Genomic DNA, 22168 nt, shown 5'->3' with positions numbered 1-22168 from the left:
GGAAACATTTGGGATATTGTAAGTACTCAACTGAACAAAATATATAACACTTGGCAAGTGGTTTTTGGATTTTACTGCAAAAATACTACATAGTGCACCTCTAACCATGAGAATGTAATATTAATAACACATTAAAGAGAGCGTAACACTATTTGAAATGGAAAATCGTTAGCCGTCACAGCAGTGGGCGTTTACACTAAAGTCTCACAGCCTCTTGAAAGCGTTTTAAAAAATGCTTTTTATTTATAAATTATGATAATTTTTGATATAACATTAACAAGCGTTCTAACAGTATTATTGCACCCCAGGAAACATCATAAAACAATAAAACAATGCAGTTCATGAACCCTGTAAAAAAACATGAATGCATTAACTCATCCCTAAACATTATTTCCCCATAAGCATTATTAGAGCCATCGGTATGACAACAAGTATGATTCCACACTCATTCACTGCGTCATCAAACAAAGATTTGTGTTAGTATTTCAGCTTTTGTCTGTTTTTCCATCAGCTGGTGACCATAACGAAGAAAAAGAGAATTTTCTACACTCTAAAAAATGCTGGGTTAAAAACAACCCAAGTTGGGTTGAAAATGCACAGACCCAACAATTGAGTTGTTTTAACCCAATGGTTGAGTTGTTTTAACCCAGTGGTTGAGTTGTTTTAACCCAGTGGTTGGGTTAAATGTTGCTTAAGACAACCCAATTGCTGGGTAAGAACAACTCAACCATTGGGTTAAAACAACCCAATTGTTGGGTCGGTGCATTTTCAACCCAACTTGGGTTGTTTTTAACCCAGCATTTTTAGAGTGTATTGTAATGTATTGTAAAATGTAATTTTTAATTCTGTGAAAAAAGCTAAAATTTCACCATCATTACTCCATTCTTCAGTGTCACGTGATCATTCAGATATCATTCTAATATGCTGATTTGCTGGTCAAGAAAAAATTCTAAATTATTGTCATTGATGAAAACAGTTGTGCTGCCATGCACAACCATGTTATATTTTAGTTTTTTTAGGGTCTTTTACATCAGTAGAAGACTGTTTTTCTTGCTGTTTCTCAAACAGCATTTATTTGAAACAGAAATCTTTTGTAATATTACAAATCTCTTTGCTGTCACATTTGATCATTTTAATGTGTCCTTGTGCTTTGTGCAAAAAGAATAAAAATCTTACTGACCACAAACTGCTGATCAGTAGTGGAAACAGTAAGAGCTGCTTGCTTTAACATGTTTGTCGCTGATCACTCGTGTCGCTCATGTCTGTGCTAGAATCAGGGTAAATAAAACTCAGAACATGTTCAGAGCGTTCCATGTACATGCTGTCAAGTGCTCATGACCAATAAATCTATTGCTTCAGGCAACGCTGGTTTAGATTTCCTCTTCCCACGTCTTGAAGAAGCCAGTGAAAATTCTACAGAATTTTTAGGAAGCTTTATCATTCTTTTAATTCTCATGTACATTTATTTAGATAATCAGGAATATTCTGGGGAAGCTGAAGGATCTTTTCCTTTTGTGTGCGCGCATGTGCAGTTGTACTAACTTGGTTTTGAGCAGGGCTGGATGTTGCAGTACTCCCAGGAAATGGCTCTGTCTGTCATTGTGTAACACCACGGCAGCTGATCTTGATCAGGGTTCCTGCCAAATGACGTCACATGGAAACATTTCAGACAGCACAACATCAGTGCTTTCTGCTAAATCAAATACAATTGTATCTATATTTAACAGACTATAATAAATGCTAGTTCCCTTTCGTTCAGTCATTCCAAGTAACGTCAGTGACTGACGATTGTGGGTTTCATTTAGAAGCCTATCAACTTCAAGATCTAAGATAGCGCCTAATGGCAGTGCCAATGCCATGGGCATGCAGAATTTCCATAGCAAACTCCGCCCCACAGCATGGGTATAAATTGGAAGTCACTGGCATGATTGCATTATGTTTCTGCTTCGGAGCCAAGAGCACACACACTCTTCACTCCACAAAGCCTTCTGAGACTGTCAGCTTCTTCGAGACAAGCAGCCTTCCAGTCGGTGTTGGTGTTACGGCACGTTCCAGCGGTTGCATACTTTCTGCCTGCTGATCTGACGCCCCGTATCCAGCTGGTGTGCGGTTCCCTAGACGCTTTGGCATCGACTGCAAGGTTTTCCTCTCACAAAAAGAGCTCACACGTGGCACGTTCTTTTCAGGATGTCTCGCCCTTGTGCTTCTGCGTGCGGCTGATCTCTTTCGCCAGTCCTTCGTCCGTACTAGTCTTAGGACAGGGACCTCACGTCTACGCAGGGCACTGGAAGACAGCCGAGTGGCGTGATTGGACCCCCATTCCCCATTCGTTAGTGGATGAGTCATGTTCCCACTGCGGAAACATGGCCATCTCGGTGTTACGGTCAAGACTCTGTGAACTCCGTGCGGCCGCCGGAGGGAGAGCCCCCTCTACCACACCCCGATCTGACGTCTCTGTGCGAGGCGGCACTTCGGCTGGTGGTCAGGGTGACCTGAGGGTGACGGTGTGGAACAAAGCCACGACGCTCATGCCTCGGCCCACACCCCCCTCTGATGCACCGAACCCGCTGTCCGTCCAAGCGTGTGCAGCAGTGCCGGCACAGGCCGTCCCGACTGTCGCGTTTGGAGACGCGGATGACGAGGAGATGTCAGTCACCGCATCACAAGGTGGGCTAGAGTCATCTGAGGATGATGATTCGGCTGTGCTGACGCCTCTGGGTGGTGCAGCATTGCCCGAGTCGGACCCAGAGTTGACAGCCATGCTTTCCCGGGCAGCGGCGAGCCTCCGGCTGGAGTGGAACCCTCTGCCCCGACCTGAGCACTCAAGGCTGGACGATTGGTTTTTGAGGGCGGCGCGTCAGGACACACGTCCGCCATCCCCCCTATTCCTTTCTTCCCTATTCCTTCGCTTGCGCAGTCCTGGAAGACCCCGTTGTCTTCTCGTGACCGTTCGACGGTCTCCTCCACTTTCACCGTCCTCGATGTGGCCGCGGCTCGAGGGTACACTGGGGTCCCCCCGGTTGAGCGCTCTGTTGCGATGCAACTGTGTCCGCAGAGTGCCTCAACCTGGCGCGGTGATCCTAAAAGCCTGTAGATTCACCCCTTCAAAGCCTGTAGATTCACATCAACATTGGTGGCGAGGAACTACAGAGCTGCGGGGCTGCCGCTGCCTCTTTACATGCCATGGCAACTCTTCAGGCCTACCAGGTCAAGTTGCTGTGTGACATGCACGAGGGTGGGGCTGATCCAGGGCTCAGAGATTAGCTGTGTGCCGCCACCGACCTCGCTCCCAGGGCGACGAAGGTGACCGCACGCTCCCTGGGTCAGGTGATGTCCACAGCAGTGGTCCAGGAGAGACACCTATGGCTCAACCTGGCTGATATGCGCGACAGCAAGCGAACCCGGTTCCTCGACACTCCCATATCCCAGGATGCCAACAGTTCTCAGCCACCCAGAAGCAGATTGAGGCTATTAAGCATATACTGCCCTGGCGGCCAACTGCTGCCTCCACCCAGCCGTCCGCGCAAATCTCAGTCTGCTCGCCGCCGAGGGCGCCCTCCAGTGGCTCCCACCCCTCGTGTGCAGCCCCAGCAGCAGCCTCCATCCGGGCTGCGCCAAGGAAGCCACAGGAATGCGCCCCAGTGGTAGCTGTACCGCTTCTTTTCCCGGTGGAGGGCTGGGGGAGAATCTTTTGTTCAGCTGCTGGCCCACGGGTCAGCAGCACCCTAATGTGGTTAACGAAAGAACTGACACTCCCATCCCTGAGCACACAGAGACCGGTGACGACAGTGCGCGCCACCCACGGGTCCCTCTCTGTCGCCAGCCTCCTCTCAGAGCAGACCCCAGTGGAACATGTGTCCTTCCCTGGTCTCCTCTGTCAGGACGCAGCCGTTAACCATGCCCCCACACCGGTATGCTATGCCTCCCACGTCCGGGCCGGTAACACTGCCTTGCTGCCCTGACCGGGGTACGCCTGTGGTCAGACTGACCCCGTTGGTGCAGTTCCTGGGAGCCTGGCTTCAGCTTCCAGGGCTGTCCCGCTGGGTCGTGAAGACTATCAGGCTCAGCTATGCGATTCAGTTCGCACAGGCTCCTCCCTGCTTTCGGGGAATCTGCTATACCATGGTGTGGCCCAAAGCTCCTGTGATGCGTGGACCTGCGCATCCTGAACCGATCCCTTCACAGGCTTCCGTTCAGGATGTTGACAGCGAAACGTCTTTTTGAATGCGTTCATCCAGCCGATTGGTTTGCAGCAATCAACCTGAAGGACACATACTTCCATGTGTCCATCCTTCCTCAACACAGGCCGTTTCTATGGTTTGCGTTTGAGGGGCAGGCATATCAGTATGCGGTCCTCCCATTTGGGCTATCTCTGTCCCCTCGCGTCTTTATCAAGATAGCCGAGGCAGCCCTTGCACCACAAGGGGTTCGCATCCTGAACTATCTGGACCCCCACATGTGTATTTCCACCGTAAGCCTCCCTGAGCGGGTGTCTTTCCCTTGGTAAGGCCGGCAGCCGTGCCCCTCCTGGGGTTAAAAATCCACCTTCGGCTGGTACCCCAGTGTTCTTCCATATGCAGCCCTCGCGGGTCATATCTGTTTTCCTAAGTCCTCCCTACGGGTAGGCATTTTGGCACATACTTCCAGCTGGAATATGCCTCCCAGTGTACCTTGGTCATCCTGTGTTAGATGAGAGTCCTTCGTCCGTACTAGTCTTACGACAGGGACCTCACGTCTACGCAGGGTACTGGAAGACAACCGAGTGGCGTGATTGGACCCCCATTCGTCAGTCACTGACGTTACTCGGAGTGACTGAACAAAGGGAACATCTCTGTTACGTATGTAACCCTCGTTCCCTGAGGAGGGAACGAGACATAACCTCCCTCTGCCACATCCGGTGTACCGCTGGAACAGGCCGGGAGCTCCTCAGCAGGTAAACATAATGCGATCATGCCAGCGACTTCTTATTTATACCCACGCTGTGGGGCGGAGTCCGCTATGCAAATTCCGCATGCCCATGGCATTGGCACTGCCATTGGGCGCTTTCTTAGATCTCGAAGTTGATAGGCTCTAAGCAAAACCCCCATTCATCAGTCACTGACGTTACGTCTCCGTTCCCTCCTCAGGGAACCCTCTATCGAGGGTTGTAACCAAGACTATTTTTTTACATTTTCAGGAGATTACATGAGTGGCACTTGTACATGCTGTGATACTGACACTGTAGTGGCTGGTTGCCAGGGTGTTGCTATACGGTGCTTGCTAAAGTGTTCGGAAAGGATGTTAGGGCATTCCTATGTGGTTGCTAAGGTGCTCTGCGGTGTTGCTAAGTGCTTGCATGTGATCTTCTGGTCTCTGGAATTTGTGAAAATTGTACGCCCGATTGCTTAAAAAAGTAAGCACACAGTTACATAAAGTATAATACTACCCTTTACACTTTAGCAGAATTATTATTAAAATAATATACTTTCATAAATATACTCGTGTGAACAGAATGCAATGTTTTCAGACACTTAATTACATTTTAACTGCAGTGAAATAAAAATGTATTTTAATTTATATTAAATTCAATTAGCTGAACTTTAAGGTGTTTTTTGAACAACTTAAGTAGGATTTAAGTACATTTTCATTGTTATTTCATAAAATTACTGTCTTTGAAATATGGCTAAAGTGTACTCCTGAATGTACTGACAAGCAAGACTGGGTAAACCGGCGATTTGATTTCGCCCGGAAACTCAAGTCTGGGAACCTATACATCCATTTCCACTGCTTCTGTTACACTTTTGCGGGAACAAATCACAGACTTGCTTATCCACCTGGCGTGCTATTGGTGGGTTTAACGCTTTGATGATGGATTGTTGCCTGTTGATCTCTTGGGGTCAGATTGGTTGAAGGACTATCCAATTGTGTACAGAGTCATTTGAAAATGCTTGTTTATCACGCCTCTTGTTCAGTAAAAATACAGAGGAGACTCTCCAGACCAATGATTAATCTTAATTTGAGCTTGGTTTGGTGATAGCCAGACAACTGACAAGAATTTATGGCAAACTAAAATATACTTTAATGTCCTTTCTATTAAAGCCTGTGTGTCAAGTATTTATTAAATATATTTGTAATTACACCATTTGTAGTGATGAAATTGCAATTTAGTCAATTTCAAAATATTAACTTTAAATGTAACATTGAATAACACACTACATTTAAAATTATAATCAAATAATGTATGTTTTAGTATGTGTTGGCAAACACATCCAAATAAGTGTACTTCTTTAAAGCATGACAAAAGTTTACTTAAACACAATGATATGAAATGTACTGTAAATTAAACTTTAATTTGATATTATTCAAAAGTGCTCTTTCTAAAAGTGTACAATAAGTGTACTTATTGTAAAAGGTAAATCTTTTGCACATTACTATAATAGCATAGTATGGTGTTGTAATAAATACTAGGAGTCACCTGCAGAAAGCGTGTTCTCCGAGACCCCTGAGGGAGGCGCTGTCCACTGTATCTACTGTCAGCTCATTAAACAACAGATCAGAGTTCCATGGCAGGCAGGATGATCCAGAGACGGTGGTATTTGCTACACCGCGGTACTGTGCACCTGAATCACGGTAGCACTGCTCTTTTGGGTCTGATGACACACAGGGAAAGATTATTACATATTTGCATGTGTGTTTTAATAGAGTCTTTCATGGATAACATCAATCTACCCCTAGTTCCTTCAAGATTTTCATATGGGGCTTTAAAATGTTGTTGTTGTTGTTTTTAATTTATGAGTAAAATAAAGCCTGTGGTTTTTAGTATGACACTAATGTGTATAATGACATGGATATTACAACATAAACTTCTAGTGTCCTTATGAACCTAATGGCTCAAAAATATTTTTTGAATTAAAAAAAATCTCAAAAATAAACAATTCATTTTTTTTAAACCCAAAAGTTTTCTGTAATGGGTAGGTTTAGGGGTAGGTTTTGGTAATATAATATACCGTTTGTACAGTATAAACCATTGCACCTACAGTAGTTCCTGTGAACCACAAATACAAGTGTGTGTGTCACTAATCCAGTCTTCGTCTCCTGTGTTTTCCTCATGTTCTTCCTGGTTTCTGTTTGGTCACATGTTCCTTTGTTCTAGTTTTCCCCATAGACATAATATACGTAAACGCCTCATGATGTGTTGGAGCGTGATCCAGCGTCGCCGCCATATTGGTTGGGTCTCTCCACTTAATGCTAGCATTCAGAGTCAATCGGAGTCAACGGAGAGCGAGCAATTATGCCGTATTTTGTGCAGCTTATGGTTGCAATAACGGACGCAATATTGATACCAGATCGCATGAGATTACATTTCACAAGTAAGATTGAACTATTGGATAATTTAGGTTATTTTACAATTTATACAATTATGTCATCGTAACTAACGTTACTTACGTGTAAAATTAACTACCCTGGAGTTACAGAGTGCAAGCATACGCAAGAAGCTGTGCAAAACAGTTCTTTTTAAAGGATTTTAGCTCCCCAGTCCCAGTTGCAAGCCTGACAGGGTAATGTAAGATGCTGGAATGACCTGGAATTATAACGTTAACTTTAGGCCCAAAAAAAAATAATTCTGAGCTGGTACAGTATATATGGGAGCTTGTATGTATATGTGTTACAGAAGGTGTGTGTGTGTGTGTGTGTGTGTGTGTGTGTGTGTGTGTGTGTGTGTGTGTGTGTGTGTGTGTGTGTGTGTGTGTGTGTGTGTGTGTGTGTGTGTGTGTGTGTGTGAGAGAGAGAGAGAGAGAGAGAGAGAGAGAGAGAGAGAGAGAGAAAGAGAGAGAGAGTGATTGTGTGAGATGAGAGAAATAAATTCAAGTGAAAAATCAAAAAAAATTCTTTATTTAAATATAAAATTCATAAATTTATACATTTATCAATATACCTGTGTGAGTGTGTGAGCGAAATAAATTGAAATGAACAATCAAACTTGTTTCTTTATTAAAATATAAAAATTCATTCATTTATAGATTTATCAATATGTCATAGTCTACCTATAGTTAAAGCTCGTAATTCAAAGTCTTTCTACATGAAAGCAGAATTTTTCAATGTGTGACAGCGTCCTGTATGATAACTAAGTCTCTGCAGTTTGTAACAAACTAAACCGTGTGAAAATCCGGTAAAAACTCGGGGAGTTATGATCATTGTAGTTTAGAATACATCTTCCTCAGTAGAAATAAATGCGGGGGGCGGCGCATTGGGGACCCATCCAAGATGGCGCCGTGCTGATACGTCCGCTCCAATAGGTAGCGTCAGTCTATGAGGCATCTACGTATATTATGTCTATGGTTTTCCCTCCACAGTCTGTCCCTGCGTGTATCAAGTATTGTCAGCTATGTCTCGTCATCAGTGTTTTGTATTTAAGTTCCTAGTTTTCACCATGTCTTCGTCCGGTCTTGATGTTAGCACCCTAGATGTGCTTCGATGTGTGTTATGGTCCAAGCAAGGGTTAGATGTTTCTTGTAAAGTTGAGTTTATTGGAAATAAAGATCTTTTGAGTTTTGGAAGTCTTGGAATCTTCATCTGTGATACATCTACACGTAACAGAAGACTGGACCCATACTGACAAGACTTGCAGTTTCGAAGATGGGCATCTTCATTGTTCCCGGGCATCCCAAGTCTACAGCATTGTCTTCTGCAACAGAAGACCAGTTGTGGGGCCTCCGACAGGACGGACGGTCGCTGGAGAGGTACGTGGAGGAATTTTCTGAGCTGGTGTAGCTGGTGAACTGGCCCGATGCCCCGCTTAACGCAGTGTTTTTGATGGGTTTGGATGAGGACATCATGCGATTTATGGACGCTCCGTGTACGTATTCCTTAGTTAAAACTATCAATCTAGTTTTGTTTCTTAATGGTTTCCCGTACTAAATCAAGAGTGTGTGCCTCGTCCAAACCCATCATCAACATCCGCGGCCGGGCCAGTTCGCCAGCAGCCGGGTGCCTCCATTCACCCCTCTAGTGGACCATCCGAAGAGGTCCCGCATGACAGGAAGCTACAGAAGCCGGGAAGGGCCAGCAGTAAGCCCGCGCCTCTCGTCCCAATGGCCGCCACCGCATCGGAGCCAGCTGAGGAGGGCTGGTTGATTGATTTCTGAGCCGAGCCCCTCGCTGTCCCTCAAGAGCCTGCTCCACTCCTTCAAGAGCCCACTCCGCTCCTCCACAGAGCCTTCCCCAGGCTTCCCAGAGCCTTCCCCAGGCCTCCCAGAGCCTTCCCCAGGCCTTCCAGAGCCCTATCTAGAGCCGCTTCCCAGCTTCCAAGAGCCGCATCCCGGCTTCCCAGAGCCACTCCCCAGACCCGCCTCCTCAAGGCTCCCCAGAGCCGCCTCCTCCAGGTTCCAAGCAAGTGTTAGATGTTTCTTGTAAAGTCAAGTTTATTGGAAATAAAGATTGTTTGAGTTTTGGAAGTCTTGGAATCTTCATCTGTGATACATCTACACGTATCTGTGTGTGTGTGCCCTTGTTTATATTACATTGTGGGGACCAAATGTCCCCATAAGGATAGTAAAATCTGAGATCAACTACATTGTGGAGACCAGTCAGTGGTCCCCACTTTTCAAAAGGTTTATAAATCATACAGAATGAGTTTTTTTGAGAAAGTAAAAATGCAGAATGTTTCCTGTGATGGGTAGGTTTAGGGGCAGGGGCAGTGTAAGGGGATAGAATGTACAGTTTGTATGGTATAAAAACCATTACGCCTATGGAAAGTCCCCACAAAGATAGTGAAAGAGACGTGTGTGTGTGTGTGTGTGTGTGTGGCCCCGGTATACCCTACTTTATGTTTATACACTATATTGCCCTCCAAATAATTGAATTCAGGTGTTTCAATCACTTCCATGGCCACAGGTGTTTAAAATGAAGCACCTAGGCATGCAGACTGCTTCTTACAAACATTTTGTGAAAGAATGGGTTGCTCTCAGGAGCTCAGTGAATTCAAGCGTAACAAAATGAGTTGTTGCCACCTGTGCAGTTTCATTCATGAAATTCCATCCATGAAATTTCCTCACTACTAAATGTTCTACGGTTAGTGGCATTATAACAAGTGGAAGCATTTGCTGAGGCACACAGTGTGCAGAAGTAACCAACTTTCTGAAGTCAATAGCTACAGACCTCCAAACTTTGTGTGGCCTTTAGAATAGCTCAAGAACAGTGCGTAGAGAGAGCTGGAATGGGTTTCCATGGCCAAGCAGCTGCATCCAAGCCTTACAATACCAAGTGCAATGTAAAGTGTTGGATGCAGTGATGTAAAGTTCACCGCCACTGAACTCTAGAGCAGTGGAGACGTGTTCTCTGGAGTGACAAATCACACTACTCTATCTTGCAATCCGATGGACAAGTCTGAGTTTGGCAGGAGAATGGTACTTGCGTGATCGCAGTGTGCCAAGTGTAAAATTTGGTGGTGCTGGGGGTGGGGGTTATGGTGTGGGGTTGTTTTTCAGGGCTTGGGCTTATCCCCTTATTTCCAGTGAAAGGAAATGTTAATGCTTCAGCATACCAAGACATTTTGGACAATTTCATGCTCCCAACTTCATGGGAACAGTTTGGGATGCCCCCTTACTGTTCCAAACATGACACTAGTGCACAAAGCAAGGTCCATAAAGACATGGACGAGGGAGTTTGGTGTGGAGGGATTTGACTGGCCTGCCCTCAACCCAATAGAACACCTTTGGGATGAATCAGAGCGCAGACTGCGAGTCAGACCTTCTTGTCCAACATCAGTGCCTGACCTCACAAATGAAATGATCAAAAATTCCCATAAACACACTCCAAAACCTTGTGGAAAACCTTCCCAGGAGAGTTGAAGCTGTTAAAGCTGCAAAGGGTGAGCCAACTCTAGAATAAACCGTACGAATTAAGAATGGGATGCCATTAAAGTTCATGTGCATGTAAAGGAATGCGTCCTAAAACTTTTAACAATATAGTCTATGTATCCACAAAATGTCACCACAAAGATGGCAATATCCGAAATCCTTGTCATTGTGGGGAAATGTTTTGGTCCCCATGAGGAAAACATCTCATAAATCATACTAAGTGATGTTTTTTTGAAAATGTAAAAATGCAGAATGTTTCCTGTTATGGGTCGGTTTAGGGGTAGGGCAGTATAGGGGGATAAATTATACAGTTTACACAGTATAAAAACCATTATGCCTATGGAAAGTCCTCATAAAACATGGAAACAACGTGTGTGTGTGTGTGTGTGTGTGTGTGTGTGTGTGTGTGTGTGTGTGTGTGTGTGTGTGTGTGTGTGTGGTGTGTGTGTGTGGTGTGTGTGTGTGTGTGCCCTTGTTTAAATTACATTGTGGGGACCAAATGTCCCCATAAGGATAGTAAAACCTGAGATCACCTACATTGTGGGGACCAGTCAGTGGTCCCCACAATTTAAATGGATTCATAAACATAATAAATTATGTTTTCTTGAAAATATGCAAATGCAGAACGTTTCCTGTGATGGGTAGGTGTAGGGGTAGGGGCAGTTTAGGGGGACAGAATGTACAGTTTGTACGGTATACAAACCATTACGTCTATAGAGAGTCCCCACAAACATAGTGAACCAGACGTGTGTGTGCATGCGTGCGTGCGTGCATGTGTGTGTGTGCGTGTGTGCGTGCATGGGAGTGTGTGCGTGCATGAGAGTGTGTGTGTGTGTGTGTCTGTACTCACTGATGTTACAGTATTGTCCAGTATATCCTGATTTGCACCCACACACCTCTTCACCAGTGGCCTCAATCATTCTACAGACTCCGTCATTTTCACAGAGATTTCGAAAACACACTACACACAAACAGAAAAAGCAATGTTCAAAAGGAAAAAAAACAATAGTAGCTCCAGGGGATCAGGTGTCAGTAGTTTCAGTGAGTTGTACCCGTGTAACGTGCACGCTTGCAGCTAACCTCTCCGCCAAGGCACGTGCACAGCTCAACGCTTCGCTGGTAGATCCGTCCCCACGATTCTCCAATGTCATAGTGTTTCAGACGCAGGGGCTCGTAGCACTTCTCTATAAAACAAACCCCTAGCTGTCAGAAAACAAAACACTCTGGACTCTTTCACCAATCAGATCAACCCTGAAGAAACAATTCCACCAATATCAGATGACAGACAAAAGAAAGGGCACAAAAACTTCACGGTTCACAGGACATGTGATAGTGTTAAAGATGATTAATTTCCAAAACATAAAAGAGAGCGACACATGAATGGAGAACAACATGATATAATGCTTGAAAAAAGAAAGCTCTAATACACACACACACACACACACACACACACACACACACACACACACACCTGTATTTACTTAGATGGGAACCGATTGTACACTATTATTGGTCATTATTACTGTTAGACAAATTATCATTACTGCATCACAAGAATTAAATGGGATTTTTTCTTGAAACATTTACTTTTGAAAGTTACTGTATATTTTCATAGTGCAGTTAATATTTTTGTTTATCTCTAAAGATTACATTTTAGAATACACTTAAAGGCTTCAAATGTAAGGAATGGCATACTACAGTTAAAATTATAATCAGATACTTTACATGTGCTTCAGTATGTTAGTCAACACATCAACATACATTAAGTGTACTTGTTTAAAGCATGGCAAACGATTATTTAAAACATGATTTCAAATTTACATTACAAAGTTTACTTAAGTGTGTTATGAAGGTGTGATGAATCATTTAAAAGTACACTACAAATGCACATTTAATAAAAAAAGCACACGTCTTTTCCACAAGGGATTATGCGGAGGCTTTATAACAATATCCCAGCAGGTCATTGCATTTGTATAACTTCACTATGTGCCATATGAGTGGCAATTAATAACCAATAATCCATAATCACACTGAATTATCATAACATTATGTGAATATTGCCACTTCACTGTTTCACTCACTTTCTTTACACAGAGCTCCAGTAAAGCCATCAGGACACACACAATCAAATGAATCCAGGTTAGTGCTGGCGATACAAACGCCCCCGTTCAAACACGGGTTTTTCCAGCAGAGACTCTGACCCCGATGTGGAAGAGGAAATCCTGAGGAGTGAATGACATAAAGAAAAACTTGCTTATCATCATGAAAGCAGGGCTGATTCATCAGTTAGCTGATTTTGCTCATTCTCAAACCTTGAATGAGTCAACGAGTCATATACAGTATCTGTTTCCCAGATCATAAACAAATGCAGTCTGCATTACTCTCACCCATCACTACAGAACACAGTTATAGGTGCATATAGTAGAGAAGCATTTCTGCCCATTCAAACTCACAGCACTTTTTGAGGTAAATTAAATTGATAATTAAGCTTAAAAATGTATTGTATAGGGAAGCAAATAAGCCAGAACTACCAAGAGTAGCAACCTTTCAAAAAAAAAAGAAGTGCATATCGTGAGCATACACAGACACAGGTTTGAACCACAGCACGCGTTTGAAAACAAACTCTGTGCATCTGCTGTTATAAACATAGAGGTCTGCGTCATACAAACAAAGTGTGTCATTTATGCATTGACATAAACACCTCTCTCTGAAAGTAAAACATCCTGGTAAACCCACAGTTTTAGTCCTAAATCCATCCAGAAGCAAGAAATGTTTACTGCAGACTACAGACCACATACTAAGGAAGGTTAGGTATTTTATATATATATATATATATATATATATATATATATATATATATATATATATATATATATATATATATATATATATATATATATATATATATATATATATATATATATATATATATATATATACACTGTAAAAATTTGGGTTGTTTTTTGTTGGTTTAACTTAAAAAATTAAGTAACCTGGTTGCCTTAAAATTTTGAGTTTATTGAAATTAAAAATTTGAGTTGATACAATGAAGGAAATTTGTTTAATAAATAGAAACTCAAAATATTTTTGTATCTGAACCACAAAAAAAATCGATAAATCATGAAAATAGCACTATTTGGCATGTTTCACTGCATCATCAGAAATAAATCACACACAATTACCCAATATGCTCAAAAAATCTTTTAATAATATTTTAATAAAGGTTGTCGAATCTCAAAAAAAATTCATTGTATTAACTCAAAATTTCAATTTCAATGAACTCAAAATTTTAAGGCAACCAGGTAACTTTTTTTTCTAAATAATTTTTTACAGTGTGTATATATATATATATATATATATATATATATATATATATATATATATATATATATATATATATATATATATATATATATATATATATATATATATAGCCTCATAAATACATGCGTCCGGAAACAGAAAATATTAGTTCTCTCTCTCTCTCTCTCTCTCTCTCTCTCTCGAGTCTTTGAGTCATTCGTTCATCAAGTCCTTGATGAACTTGATGAACGGATCATATGCTTCTCCCCTCATATCTAATGAGTCCAAACACGGGTTTTTCCAGCAGAGACTCGGACCCCGATGTGGAAGAGCCCTCACGCGGCACGTTCAGTTTTTATTTGTAGTTAATCTGTTCTCTACTGAACTAAATGATTTTTACTATAAAATATTAAAACGATGGTGTGTGTGTGTGTGTGTGTGTGTGTGTGTGTGTGTGTGTGTGTGTGTGTGTGTGTGTGTGTGTGAGAGTGCTGGCTGGGGTGCCACAGCGGGCAAGCGATGTAACCGGTGTTATGCCTGAACACCGGTAATATTGCAGCAAGCGTCACTGCATGAAAACCCTGGAATACGGCATTATCCGGGCATGGTAAACTCCTGTGTAATTTGAGGTTTACCGGACGTATGTGGGAAAAAGCGGATCAGAGTAACACGGAACAGTATATTTCAAGATACACCCGGAAACCTCACATATGCGGACATATACAGGCATCCGTGAAATTTCACGGAAATATACAGCTGAAACACTGCTAGGTGCTAGGACTGGTGACTGTTAGGTGTGAAGAAGGCCTTTCATATGTTAATGACACTGAGGTGCTGGCTGTTCTCAGAGGGAGGGGTGGCCGGGGAGGACTTCAGGATTGAGAATTATGACTCTTAATCAAAGTTTAAAAAAAAAACACTACAAAATAAACACCCCGAACATATAGTCACAAAAACAGAGTATTTAAATTAAGGAATTAAATGGAACAAATAAAGGAAAATTAACCAACCTTTTTAGAATAACACACATTTATTGTTAAGTTTTACAAAATGCAGTTAATAACAATAACATTTAATAAAAAGGAATGTACATTAATGTGAAATAATGAAAACATGGCTTTAAAAACACTAAAAAAAACTAAATCTCAAACATTGTGCAAATGGGAATTATGGCTGATACCTTTTCTTTTGTCTGACTTAACTGCACAATGTATGTACTTAGTACACATCTCCTTGCAATACGTTCCACAGGTAGGAACGCTGCTGCACAATCAGTCTGTGTCCAATACCTCCACAGGGTTCCCAAAGAAACATCTGTCTGGATGAGGGTGCAACCACGAAACCTTTGCAACAACATGGCGTATAGGACGTGTGTTAGTTTTTAACACTGATTATAAGAAATCTCTTAATGACTCCAGCACGCAGCTCTGCATTTGGGTCTAGGACTGGTTCGTCCAAGAATTTGTTTTTCTCTCCACGCCTCTCTTTTTAAAAAACCCAGGTCTTTTTTACCAAGGTCTCTAATGACTGAGTTACTTTCTTGTAACAATAGGTTAGTTTGGGGTACAGATATTCCTTGCCATTGAAGCTTATCATCTTTTTGGACAGACAGCATATTCAGTGAAGTTGTCGTACTGGTATATTTTCTTAGTTAATATAAAGTCTTGGGAATCATACCAGCAAATTGCATTAATCAATCAACTTTATTTATATAGCGCTTTTACAATGACGATTGTTTCAAATTAGCCTCACAGTGTCAAACGAGACAGTATTGCAACAAAATTTTAGTTGGCTGTAGGGTCAACAATGTTGGCAGATCAATATTATAGTTTATAAATTTAAATAAGACCTAATTAATTCATTTTATTTGTATATTTAGTTGAATAACTTAGATCATAAATTTAGTGTTATAGTTTGTGTGTCCCCAACTGAGTAAAGCAAAGGCCACAGTGGCAAACCCAGGAGACACCAATCAACACTGAGAATATTTCCAATGAGCCATCATTTGTCTGAGGCATAGCAGCAGTGCAGTGATGGCATTGTCTGAAATGTTGAACAATGCTTGCCAGGTTAAAAGCATTATTGCTAATAGCTTTACAAGTAATAAAGCAGAGCTGTCTCTATTGTCATTATCTTCTTCAGGTTTGTCATCTTTAAAATCCAAATGTTCACTGTGCTGACCATCTGTAAAGACATGTTGCTCTTCATGGTCACTGTCATCATCTGAAGACGTTTCACTGAGCTCCAAGAAAAGCCTGAGCAGCTCATTGCGTTCTTCTTCTTCTTCTTCTTCTTCTTCTTCAAAAAAAGACATTTGTTAGAGTTTTTTTTTTTTTTAGAAAAAATTAATAGAAGTGTAACAATACACATCTGTCTGTGTGCATCAATTTAAATGTAAGGAGCCTTGCCTTCAGATCTGCTGAATCTTGGTTCTCATGTAAATGCTTGGTTTCTTCAAATATGCAGAAATCAAATTGCTCTTGGACTTCAATGTCCCCTGTAACAATTAAAGAACAATACAACGATTTTAGCTACACACAAATTTACATACACAAGCTAAATACAAAGATTTAGTTTAAACAGTGAAACATCACAACACCAATTGGTTAATGGCTGGAGCTATGCATTTGTCTAGCATTATCTTAAAGTTAGCAGCTTTTTACTAAAATCCCTTAGAATCACATATCATGCACTTTACAGTACAGCATGTGTACAGGTCATGATGGGCCATAGAAATGTTAATGGGCCATTCGTAATAGTTTATCCAAATAACTTTAGTTATTGTTATGAATGGCCCATCATGATTTAAATGTTCAGCAAATACAGCTATGACCAAATTTGTAATAAATAAAAGTTACAATGTATTAACAAGACTTATGCCTATACTGGAAAAAACACAAACTTACTACATTCTGAAAACAAGCAAATCACTATTGTGTGTCAACTCTAACCAAAGCAGATCATGAACATCAGTGTAATGCTGCAAGACATCAGTAAATATATAAACCAAATGCTGATGATCACCATCTTATTTTACTTGTCATTTGGTTTTACTTAAAAAAAAAATGTTCAGTAACTTACCAAAATGAATACCAGCATCATCCCAGTCCACAGTCCACAGTTTCGGCTGGATGAAGTTCATCACATGCACTCACTTCCAGCTCTGTGCTGTGATTTGTCTCACCTGTAATCGCTCCATTGTGAAAAAAAACTTTTTTTTGTGAAGATAAAAATATGCATGTGAAACATTCTCGTTGCAGTGGTCGCAAAACCGCCGAGCTCTCTTTCTCGTATTATTATCAACAGGTGGTTGTCCTTCCATGTTGATAGATAATTATGTCCAGAATCATATTTTTGCACCAAATTAAAGATACACCTGCGACGCGTCATACCGAGGGCGTGGTTTGAGTGGGGATTAGCAAGCAAACAACACGCGCCAAAGAGAGGGCGTTTTGAGGTTTGAAATCAACCACTCACAATACAGGTGGGGACGGAGGCACACCCAATAGTAGTGTATTGTTTCATGCGCGCGAAAGTTGAAACCTCCGCATTGTTTCCGGAAGTACAGAGAACGGATTTTTTTTTTTTTTTTTGGTGTTTGGTTGAGATTTGGAATCGATCATTTTCGACAGATTTAATATGGAGAGTAAAAGGAACCTTAGTTTTTCTACTCCACTGAACAAAGAAGGACAAGCAGCCTCAAGCTCAAGCCCAGTTACTGTGAATGCCTTGATGAAGCAGCTGATCTCCGGCCAGAATGCTATATCTCGTCAGCTTACTACTTTAATATCTGCACAGCATGAACAGGCTGATCTTCTCCAAGAGGCTCTCCAGCGTCTTTATTCTCTCGAGCAAAAGTATGAGCAGCACGGACTAACTTACAGGAAGAGCCTAACAACATTGTGAAAAGATTTAAAAGGGCACTTAACGTGAGGTAAGTTCAGTTATTGTAATATAATGTGCCTGTAAACCAAAGTTGGCTTACAATTAACGTTAGCCTAATAACGTTATGTGTTTTGTCTCCAGCGGTTACTTTGATGGCCATCTTATTCAAACTTGAAAATATTGTGGTTCTTGCAGATTGTGAATCCGTTTAAACGCATTTTAATTTCAAACTTTACAGGAATCTGTAAGGTGCCTTTGTGTGAAACCCAATTCAGAGAACAGCCCACACAAATACGATCCACAAACTGGGTAAGACTGCTTATTGTATACTGTAAATGTTAGGTTAACCTACTTCTAACGTCATATGGATTTGAAATGCCAAAACCGAATTTCATTAATTATAACTGCAACTTTTCCCCCCAGAATAGTCATCACACAACCTCGCTTTGACCATTTTCCTTTGAAGAATTAAGTACAACTTTTACAGATGTTGACCCTGAATGTGTAAAAGGTAATCTTAAAGATTGTATTATTTTTTAAAGTAATTTTATATTAATATTTACCATGTGTGCTTTGTTTTGCTTACTTTTATTGGTATTACAATTATTCATGATTTATTTAGCAGGTTGCAAGACATATTGAGACACCACAGAGGAAGTATTCTGTGGCTCAGCCTGAAAAGGCCCAAAAAAAGACACACTATGAAGAACATGGCAAAGAACCGTCAAAAAGTGAAGGGTAAGTTAAGAAACTTGCTAAGCATTTATTTTCTCTTTAGGAGATATGATTTTGTCAATATTGTGATTAAACTTATACATTAAACCCAATACTTTGATCAAATCTGAGTGTGACATAACCATACTCATTAGTGAATAATGCAAATTGCATGTAAACTGGAGTGAAGAGTTCTGCTTGTCATGTGAGCATCTTCCTGCGATTAAGACCGTACTCTTAGAATACATAGTTGCATTATTGTTGCACATGTAAACACAGTCTGTGTTTTAGTGGTTAAATTACTGTCATGTTTTGCTGGAGACCAGGTCCAGGGTTGTACAAGCTAACGCAGAAAGAGACCTGTGAGAGACCGCAACAATAGAGCAGATGTCTGATGAAGATGATGCTGTTGATGGAAGGCCAGTGTGGATGGTGAGGTCTCCACCAAACAGAACCACGGTTGTCTGCGCTCTGCCAAGTGCCACGAACCAGACTAGAGGCTGACCCACGCTACACGTCACATCATCAGTGCATCATTATAATGTATTTTTACAATGCTCTTTGGAAATGTTTCCACTTATATATATTGTTTACTTAGAACATATATTATATGCATTTTTTTTCTTTTATTCCTTTACATCGCCGTCCTTTAAATAGAATTTGCTCACTTTTTTTCCCCCCATTCATTTTATAATATATGTTTACAATGCTCTTTGAGAGTTTTTTTTTTTTTCACTTATTTTTATTGTTTACTTAGAACATTTATGTATATTATATAACCTTTTTTAACATTCTGGTTCTAATTTTATAATGTTTACATTTTTGCATTGTCTCATTTTATAATGTTACATTTTTAGATACACTGTGAATTTATTTCTTTATATCGCCAACTTTTAAATATGTTGTGTTAATTTTATTTTTCATGCCTTTTTTACCCTTTCATTTTAACTTATGTTTATTTTATATAGTTATATTTATATTGTTTATTTGTTCCTTTTAAATGTCTTTATTTTTTTTATTTTTTTTTTTTTTGTTCTTTACATTTTCATCCCTTTTAGATACATTTTGTTCACTTGTTTTTGTTTCTCCATCCTATTCTTTTGCTTGTTTAAAATGCTCTTGGTAATGTTTTATGTACCTTAATAAATATTCCATATTTTCCTAAATTGTTTTTTGTGTGTATTTTTCCTTTGGGGGGAGAGGGGGTGGGGTTTATGGTGTATGAGCAGTATCTGCATAGCTGACCTATAACCAATCAAATCACTAAACTATAAGGCCTTGGGTGGGCTAAGTTTTAAAAGTAACCAATAAAATCACTTTACTGGGTTTTCAATGTGCCCTGTCCTCCAATAGCAGTTTGGGTTTTGGGAGTGGTTTTAAAAGAACAACCAATCCAGTTTGAGTTGAAAGGCCAATAGGGGATGGGAGGCAAAGCTCCTCAGAGGTGTGAAAATGTCTCCTGAAAAAACCTGATGGGATTACTTGCCATGGCAACAAATGGCTGTAGCATGGAAGTATACGGCCACAACATACATCCGATTTGGTATCATTCCGGATGTATACGGATATATACCGATCCATGGAATTTGACCTATCCGGCCAGTATACTCCCGGATTCTTCCGAATTTCAACAGTGTATACAGGAGTATACGGGTCCGGATACACCTTTTTTCATGCAGTGCGTATTACCCATTGTTATCAATCTAAATGAATATACTCTGACATATAGGAGCTTGTTACTGGGACATTACATACCTGTGTGTTTTGTATCACTATTGCAGTGTCCATTCTCGGCGCATATAAGCCCTGCCCGCGTGAGACGCTGCTTCTCGAGATTCCTGCCTTTATTAGAGAGAACAATATGTTCATTCCCCTTCCTCTCAAAAATCTCAAAAAATTATATTCAGACTACCTCTATTATTAACTATGACTTTTGCCTCAAACTCCAAATTACTGCTTATTAATAGTTAGTAAGGTAAAGTTTAGGTACGGGGTAGATGTCGAAGGGATGTCGAATAATATGAATAACAACAGCCTAGTAATATTAGACAGCAATAATATTAGTAATAAAAACAGCCTATTATATTAATATATTAATATTATATTAATATATTATAATATATTAATATAATATTAATGCTAATAAGCAGCTGGTTTAAAGTGAGAAGTGGACTGTGAACTAATGCATCAGTATTAATGTTCACGGAAGCCTTTGTATTTTAAGAATACATATTAAAGTTAGTTGTATCTTTTCTAGAGATATATGGATGGAGGTATATATCACTATTTACTATTTACTGTAAAATGCATATACAATCCTTTGTTTTATTCATTTAGTTAATACTTGTGAATGACATGTCATGGTTATGACATGCACATGTTTTACTGTTATTTACTCCATGTTTTTTTCAACATTACATATTTTGATTTTACTTGGCAACAAATTGACTGTTTGCTTTCTCTGACTGAATTATTTTTTACAGCAAATACTGTAGATGAGATATCTAATACCATTAAACGGCTAAAGCTAAATCTTATGACTTTTGACAAGACAGTTTACATGAGAGAGAAAAAAATGATTTCTTACCACTAAACAGTCGTGTGGGTGAACTGCAGAATCCCCGTTTATGGTCACGGTCAAAGTTGTGTGTGAGAGAACACCTACAAGTCAAATTGAAAACACAATGAGCATGACACACATCTGAATTACTCAAGACGGCATAAAGATGGAAGTTAGAATCTGAAACAGTGGTGGATATCCAACAAAGCTAATCTTATCTGAATGGATCATTTACAGCTCTAAATGTAAAATGACGCATTAGGGAAACACCAACGTGGATATATTGCATGAAATTCCCCTAATCTTAACAAACATTTAAAAAAAAAGAAAGGTAAAAACAGATATGTCTACAAAAAATATGAGTTTACCTGCAATGAGGATGAACATAGCATCTACCACAGATAATACAATATCAAAAAGGCCACTTAAATCTGCACTATGTAATTTTTCCATGTGCTAGAGGGCGCCTATTCAAAACAAAGGTGTAGTTTGATGACGAAGTTTGAGCTCAGAATCTTGGGACATATAGTCTTCACCTCACAGCCAGTGGAAAATAGGACTCAGGGAGAAATCATGGTCATGAATGCGGTTATTATAGTTACTGTAGTATGAGGAGCTGAGCACGGCAAACACACAACGGGACTTACAGTGCCCTTCACAATTATTGACACCCCTGTTTAAGATGTGGTCATGGACTTCGAAAAAATCTTTTTTTTTTAAACAACATAGAACCCAAATGCAAAAAAAGAGAAAAATCCAACCTTTCAAAAGTACATTCTTTGGTGGGGAAAACATCACACCTATAACATTTCACAAGATTGGAGAACACAAAGAGAGGGATCTTTGACTATTCTTCTTTGCATGATCT

At 40.5% G+C, this 22168-nt stretch overlaps 1 protein-coding gene and 1 long non-coding RNA gene across 2 annotated transcripts in view; one reads left to right on the top strand and one right to left on the bottom strand.

Annotated features, from left to right (window-relative positions):
• The window catches only part of LOC137052093 (hepatocyte growth factor activator), a 51135-nt gene that overhangs the window by 20176 nt on the left and 8791 nt on the right, over window positions 1–22168 (bottom strand). The window contains exons 4-10 of the mRNA XM_067428865.1: window positions 21328–21401; window positions 20496–20582; window positions 12920–13060; window positions 11891–12022; window positions 11689–11799; window positions 6455–6629; window positions 1543–1637 (exon numbers count right to left, since the gene is read on the bottom strand). Coding sequence (XP_067284966.1) covers window positions 1543–1637; window positions 6455–6629; window positions 11689–11799; window positions 11891–12022; window positions 12920–13060; window positions 20496–20582; window positions 21328–21401 — 815 coding nt within the window. The remainder of the gene's footprint in view (window positions 1–1542; window positions 1638–6454; window positions 6630–11688; window positions 11800–11890; window positions 12023–12919; window positions 13061–20495; window positions 20583–21327; window positions 21402–22168) is intronic.
• Window positions 17674–19045, top strand: LOC137052250 (uncharacterized). Its single transcript, XR_010899934.1, has 3 exons — window positions 17674–18335; window positions 18450–18537; window positions 18649–19045. It is a non-coding gene; the product is annotated as an uncharacterized lncRNA (long non-coding RNA).

This window comes from Pseudorasbora parva, chromosome 1 (assembly GCF_024679245.1).
Source record: "Pseudorasbora parva isolate DD20220531a chromosome 1, ASM2467924v1, whole genome shotgun sequence".
NCBI classification, from domain to species: Eukaryota; Metazoa; Chordata; class Actinopteri; order Cypriniformes; family Gobionidae; genus Pseudorasbora; species Pseudorasbora parva.
Note: the sequence above shows the minus strand (reverse complement) of the source record. Positions and strands in the feature narration are given on the sequence as shown.